This window comes from Gracilinanus agilis, chromosome 3 (assembly GCF_016433145.1).
Source record: "Gracilinanus agilis isolate LMUSP501 chromosome 3, AgileGrace, whole genome shotgun sequence".
Lineage (NCBI taxonomy): Eukaryota > Metazoa > Chordata > Mammalia > Didelphimorphia > Didelphidae > Gracilinanus > Gracilinanus agilis.
Window position 1 is genome coordinate 634736845 of NC_058132.1, and position 7320 is coordinate 634744164.

The 7320-nt window shown below is 47.9% G+C and overlaps 1 protein-coding gene across 1 annotated transcript in view; it reads right to left on the reverse strand.

The window, feature by feature from the left end:
- The window catches only part of LOC123241968 (zinc finger protein ZIC 4-like), a 21385-nt gene extending 14305 nt beyond the window's left edge, over window positions 1–7080 (reverse strand). Inside the window, 4 exon segments of the mRNA XM_044669463.1 lie at window positions 5–126; window positions 165–489; window positions 5667–6278; window positions 6387–7080. Coding sequence (XP_044525398.1) covers window positions 5–126; window positions 165–489; window positions 5667–6278; window positions 6387–7077 — 1750 coding nt within the window. The 5' untranslated portion in view covers window positions 7078–7080.
- Window positions 7081–7320: the final 240 nt, after the last annotated feature.

A 7320-nucleotide genomic window follows, 5' to 3' on the forward strand; every position in this document is an offset into this window, starting at 1 on the left:
CCGCTGCCGCCGCTGCCCCCGCCGCCGTGGCCGCCGCCTCCGCCGCCTCTGCCGCCGCCTCTGCCGCCGCCGCAGCCGCCGCCGCCGCCTCTCCCGAGTCAGGTGACGGAGCCGGACTGGGAGGAGCTGGGAGCGCGTTGGGCCCGGAGCTCTGACACACGTACCATTCGCTCAGGTTCGCCGCCCGCGATGAGGCGCCCGGCTCCGCGGGGGCTGCAGCCGAGCCAGGGGGATCCCGGCCGGAGTCCGAGGAGGGAGACACCAGGGAAGGGGTGGAGGAGTCGTAACCCGAGCTCGGAGGAGGAGACTTGCAATGCACCTTCATGTGTTTCCTCAAGGAGCTGGGGTGCGTGTAGGATTTATCACAGCCTCTCACTTTGCAGTTGTACGGCTTGTCGCTGGTGTGCACGTGAGAGTGTTTCTTCCTGTCGCTGCTGTTCGCGAATCGTCTGTCACAGCCTTCAAATTCACATTTGAATGGTTTTTCTCCTGAAAGAATGCAATTAACGATTACATACATTAGTTAGGGGGTAGATTGGGAGCCTTCCTCCCTCTCTTGTATCTGTCTCTCTGCAAAACAGAAAACAAAAGAACACCCACCACCACCACCAAAAAAAAGGGGGGAGGAAGAAAGGGGGGAAAAACCCTTCCCCATGGCCCCAGGACCTTAAATCCTTCCCCCTTTCCCCTCCCCCAATGGATCCAGTTCACCTCCCCAGATATTAGAGATCTATTAACTACTCCCCCACCCCCACTCCATGGTTTGGGAATGGGAAACTTGGGAGAGCGGGATGGAGAGAAAAGGTGACTCCATCTTAGTTTAATTTCCATTGCTTAAAATCCCAATGGATTCATCTTCCTTACCTCCCCACACCCCTTGAGTTTCCAAAATCCATTCTCCTGAACGGAACCCACTTTATACTGTGAAAAAATATTGGCAGTGAAGCCAGAATCTACCCAATTTAAAGTTGTCCTTAGACCCAAACGCCTTCTTCCTCCAGCCCAAATTGTTTTCTAAAGTGGGTTTTGTGCAAATGACAAAGCAGTCGGATAATTTAAAGACCAACTGCAGTTGCACACTGCGTGTAAACAATGTGTATTCTGTCTTCAGGGAAAGGTATTCTGAGCTCCTCAGTGGGCAATGATTCACTTCTGAGGCTGTTTTTACATGAAATCCATTTTTCCCTCTTTCGTCTACCCCCTGAGGGAAAACATTTAGCAGCATTCTTCAAATCTTTCCTAAATAATCCTCTATCTCTATACTGGAATGCATGTAATAATATTTTATTATATGGGTTACAACGGCCTCCCGAAGATATTAACATTTGCTACTTGGTTTTATTGTCAATGGAGTGTTTAAAAGACAGATTGGTCTCCACTAACCGCTGAAGGCAAGATCTTAAGTGCTGTTAACTCCTAAGCAGAGGTGAAGGGGCCAGCCCTGCCTGTTAGAGTTAGAGGAAAGGCCTTGCAATGAATTAATAACTCCTCCAAGATTGGGGAGGGAATTTGATTAGGGCTGAAGTTGCCCCCAAAACTCTTATCACCAGGCCAGGCTCACCTTCATAGAGGCACAAACAGAAATTCCACACTCTAGAGAATTAACAAGGGGATTTCTCAACTTGGATGCATTAGAGGTGCCCAAGAGCCAATGGAAGGTGGTCATATATGACCTGTAGCACCTATTGTAAAAATAATGTGCCAAATAAGGAATCAGTCATGTATTCCTACACCATCCCCCCCCCCCAGTGTTTCCTTATCTGCAATGGGGGGAGGGTTGCAAAATACAGAAACATCAGCCTTTGCCCAGTCTCACAGTTAATGCTGCCAAGTCAAGTGAGGTGTGTGACCGAAGCACCTAAAATATAGCTGGATACAGGGTGCCAGGAGTTACTACACTATGTGTAAAGATTGTATACTATCAATGAGGGCCAACTCTCAGTCCCCTAAACCCCTCCCCTGCCTTATCATAAGCCAATTCCAGAGGAGGAAAATATATTTTCATGAAATTATCTAGATTTGATGCTGATATAAACAAAACCTTCCTTAACGAGATATTCTTCTAAGGGAGAGAGACTTGGGTGTATGAGCATCTGCCTGTCTATCTATCTATCTATCATCTACCTGCAGTCCTACCTGCCTATCTAGCCATTTGTATGAAAGAAGGGTTGATCTAGGCCTATACACATGCTTCCCAGGAAAATGAATGCCTTTTGTAGAATGCCAGCCCTGGTTAGTTCTTAGCTCTGAAATTTTCTATGTAAATAGGGTTCTTTTTTTTTTCCACTTGTGCCTTTCATTTTTCTTTTTTTTCACACAACAAACCCTCTTTTTAGGAAAAAAAAAAAGATGGCAGAATAAATCAGTGTCATCTCTGTTCACATGTTCTCTCTCTCTCTCCCCCCACTGGTCCAATCCATATGGATGCCCCAAAACTTTGACTTTCCTTTTCTTAAAAATGATAATAATAATAATTAGAAAAAAAGACGCGATCCAGGTCCTGCAAAGGAAGAAAGAGCTTCACTGAGAAAACAGATTGGGGAATTCTAAAGGTTATATTTTCAACCACTAGAATAAAAAAAAAATCTGATGACTGCCTAATTAGAGTTTCAGATAAAGAAACAATGATTTGACCTTAGGCCATGGAGCCAAGTCAACAAATGAAGGAAGGATATTAGGGAAGTACAAGCAAGCGCTAAATTAAGAGGCCCTAGGGAAAGAAAGACCGTAAAGTCAAGTGCCTGAGCCGGGGAGATACGTGGCAGGTAAGGAAGACAGTCCCAGCTGACTAGCTGTAGCTCATCCTTTCTTTGGAGCTACAACCCCTCCGCCTAGATGGCCCTGGCTCTCCTCTTTTGGACCCGGCACAAGTCTGAGGGTCCTAGACTAACAGTCCTGTTTCAGTCTCGGCCTCGTCTTGGATCCGCGGTCGGGTATGCTATCCGCCGAGTTCGCCAGCCTCGAGCCGGCTCGAGAACCGAGTACACAAGGGAGTGCGGAGTGGAGTCTGGGGGAGTAGCATTGGCCTGCTGGAAGGGAATGCAGGGCGTGGATCCTCCGAGTCTGGCTTTTAGGGAGTTCAGCTGCACGCCGGTTTGGGGCTCTCGCTCCTCCCGCTTCTGCCGGGACTCCACAAAAAGTCCGGGCCGCGCAGGCAGGCCAGGGAAAAGGAGCCAGGCGGTCCCCTTGGGGGCTCAGGGACCGCCTCCCGCTGCAAACTGCCGGCCAAGTTAGGAAGTCTAAGACGGCCCCTCTGCAACCGCCATTTTATAGCACACTTGTAGCTGGGCACAAGTATTTAGGAAGAAATTCCATTCGGTCGGTTTTATTTTTCCTGCTCTATGGGGTTCCACCTCGAGATTTTTACAACGTTTGGCTACATGCATGGGGGTAGGGGGCGGGAAGGGGGGAGACCGCGTAGGAGGGAAGGTTAAGGGTCTGAGTTTCATTTCAGAAGGCAAGATGCGTGCCTGGGAAAACGAAAGCTGCAAGCGCCGAGCAGGGCTAGGGTCCCCCTTCCTTCTTTTCTCCTCCCGGATCTCCCTATTGTTCTTACTGGCTCCTCCTAAGCGCCACAAAGTAAAGCAAACCTCTCAGTGTTGGCCTAGTTTAGGTACTTTTAAGTCGGATCCCTTATTTTAATAGAAGAATTCTCAGAATCTCAGGAAATCACCGCTTTTCACTACTTCCCCGGACTGGAGGAAATGAAACGTCATTAATATTTGAAAAGGCAATTATTTTCCTGTTGAATCTAGAACTGTCTTCATGAATAATTTGTAGCGAGTTCTATTGCAATTTCAGAAACATTTTGTTTTTTTGACAACGTAGGGTGTTTAATAGAAACGCGGGAACAGGCAAGGCCCTGTAGGATTTTTACAAGGCGCGGTAATTAATCACAATGGAAGCTGAAAGTGAAAAGTGGATACTTAGAAAATTGTGGTTAACAAACCCAAACCTGAGCTCAAGCGACGCCCTGAACTTGCTTCTTTGCTGTAGGTCAATTTCACTAAGAATTTAACCATTTTCTGCTTCAGAGACTTCAAACAGTGGGCCGGTAAAGAGCAGTAAAAGTTTGTTTACTTAAGGAACACGCTGTCATTAAGGATGAGTTGCCTTGTTAATGGCTCTTTCTACCTGCTCAGAGTTGACAAGAAGGTCACCGACGTGTTATTCCTACCCTTCGAACAGGGTTTTTTTTTTTGTTTTTTTTTTTTGTTTTGTTTTGTTTCTTTTCTTTTTTTTTTAACCTGAATCAAAATAACACTAAAGGAGTTGTGGTAAATTCAGGGTCTTCGTAGACTATATAAAAAGATCTGAGTTGAGACTGTAAAATAACAAGCCCAAAGAGATGCTGCCTTCAATTAAGCGAATTGGGAGAGAAGATACTAAGTTGGGGCCGGGTAGGGGGAGGGAAAAGGAGAGGGAGACAGGCAAGTGCTGGACGGAGGTATTCTGCAGGTCTGTAGATTTAAGTAGGTTCAAGACCTACCCTGGTAAGAAAGGAGAACTTTGGTAGTCCTTCGAAAAAGTAAGCAATACGATAGCTAGAAAGACTTCTAACAATGAGACTGCAAGTTACTTTAGAAAATAAAAGTGATGCAAGAGGAGGGGTAGATAGAAAAATAGGAAGGGGGGGAGAAAACAACTATGTTAGAATAGATTTCATTCTCTCTTCTCCCTCCCCTTTTCTCTTCCCTCCCTCTCGTTTCCTCTCTCTAATACCCCCTCCCCTGAAAAATGGGGGAGGGGAGGTTACTTCTGATACTTCCAAGGGGGGGGGGGACTTAACAGCTAAAGAGACTACAAATACCGTCTGCTAAACTAATTAATACAACTTCACAGGCTGTTCCGGGAAGTGTGAAAACTTTCTCCTTGCAATTTCATTAATTATAGATGCTTCTGGCCGGAGGAGTTCAAGCTTTGCAGGATCTTCCATCCAGCGACTTTCCTCTCTGTTAACTAGAACTAACAGATGTGTTTGACACATGTCCCCATTTCACTTAACAGTTCTGTAAATGACATTTCAAGCATATAGGCCCAATTGTTCCTAGGCTCTGACTAGAGGAGAGGGTTCCCAAAATGCGTGGAGTCTGTTACCTCTGCAAGTCTAAAAAGGGAGGACTTCACCATCCAGATACGTATGGTTCCGTAAAGTCCCCCCTAACATCATTTTCAATGCTGAACCCCAGAGCAGGCAACGGTGAGAAAGAATCACCAGTTTAAAGGCAGGAAGAGTTCAGCCACAGGAGTCAAGACCGCCTGGAAAAAGTTAGAGGCTCATTGTTCACTTTTCGCTTGGGAGTTCCGCCACACAGATTTGATTTTTTAAAAGCCTCCATACACCCTAAAATATTTAGATCGTGTAAACACAGAACTCATACAAAGGGACACACACACACACACACACACACACACACACACACACACTCATCCCCACTCTGACCCCCAATCCCATAAACAAAAAACGATGTAGCCAAGCACGCTGCCTCCACAACTTGAATGAATCTAGAAATAGAAAAACTGAATTAATATTTTATGGACTTTGGCATATGGGGGGAAAAATACAAGAATCGGAGCCTAAGGAAACCAAACACTGAAGGTACACAAAACAGACCACTTGCTTGCATCATAGTGGCTGAACAAGATAGATAGCGATGAATACTGACCTGTGTGAGTTCTTTTGTGTATTTTGAGATTTTCTGATCTAGCAAACACTTTCCCACACCCCGGGAAAGGACAGGGAAAGGGCTTTTCCCCCGTGTGGACTCGGATGTGATTTACAAGTTTGTATTTGGCTTTGAAAGGTTTCCCCTCTCTCGGACACTCTTCCCAGAAGCAGATGTGATTGGACTGCTCCGGGCCGCCAACGTGCTCCACCGTGACATGAGTTACCAACTCGTGCATGGTGCTGAAAGTTTTGTTGCAAAGTCTTTTGGGCGCTTGATCCACCTCGATCCACTTACAGATGAGCTCCTGTTTGATGGGCTGCCGCATGTAGCGAAAGAAGGCTCCGGGGCCGTGGTGGGGAGCTAGGTTCACGTTCAGGTTCATGCCCCCGTAGTTATGCAGAGAAGTTGCAGCGAAAGGGTCTGTCCTGGAGGCGGGCACTTGAGTGAAATGCTCGGACCTGGCGTACATGTCTCCAGGTATCCCCAGTCTTATCTGTCCGTTCAGATGGCTACCTGGGGAGGCCTGGGGAGGCGGTTCATGGAGTCCAGAGAAAAGAGAATGATGCCCAGCTTCGGGGTGGTGGTGGCCATGGTGTCCAGAATAGCTACCTGTTGTTGAGACAAACATTCCATGGTGAGAATTGGGAGCAGGGGGCTGCTCGCTTAGCCCTGGCATCATGGGGGCTAGCAGATCTCTGCGTATTAAGAAGTCCCTACCTGCTGTAAGCGCCTGAGCGGGGTGGGAGACAGGGTAAGGGATAGCTGTTGAAGGCACTGGGCCAAACGCTCCCGTTGGACTACCGACCACCTCAGCGTGGCCTCCTGCCATAGAATGAGGAGGTGGATGAGGAGGAGGTGGTAGTGGAGGAGAAGGATGGTGGTGGTGGTGGTGATGATGATGGTGTTGGTGTCGGTGGTGGGGATGAGGATGATGGGCAGGGCTGAGTTTGAGGGCCGAGGGATGATGGTGCCCCATGTGTTCGGCTCGGAATGGACTCGGCCCTAGGCGGGATTCAGCAGCGTACTCCCCAGGGTGCGAGGGAGCCATTGAGTGGGGGTGACCGGCGAACCCCGGGAAGCCTGTGACGCTCTGTGGGGGATGGTGGTGATGATGGTGGTGGTGGTGATGATGAGCCCCTGCCAAGTCAACTAATCTCAGCGCCGGGTTCCGTTTGGAGAGTGCAGCTGGTTCCATCACTGGGCTCCCCAAAGCCTCCACACTCATGGCTTCTAACGCTACAGTCACCTGACAGCGGGGAGGAGGATAAGGAAAAAAAAAAAAAAACTTTTGCAAAGTTTTTTTTTTCAAGTTTTGGCTTTTTTTTTTTTTCTTTTTAATGCCTACGTGGAATCCCATACGCTTGAGAGGCAGCAGCAGGACGCAGGGAGATACTGAATAGAGATTCATGGACACGGCTGCAGCCCAGAGAGCTAAACAATTACCCCACCCTCTGATTGGCCGGCGCCGGATGATTGACGTCATTGATGACAGGTCCTGCTGGAGACTGAAAGGCTTTAAGCTAGAAGGGGAAACACATACACACACTCACACACTCACTTACTCATACTCATTCACACTGCACATGCGCCCTGACTGGGGCAACAATTCTTTTCTTTCCCTCTCTCCCCTACTCCCTCCACACCCCTTCTC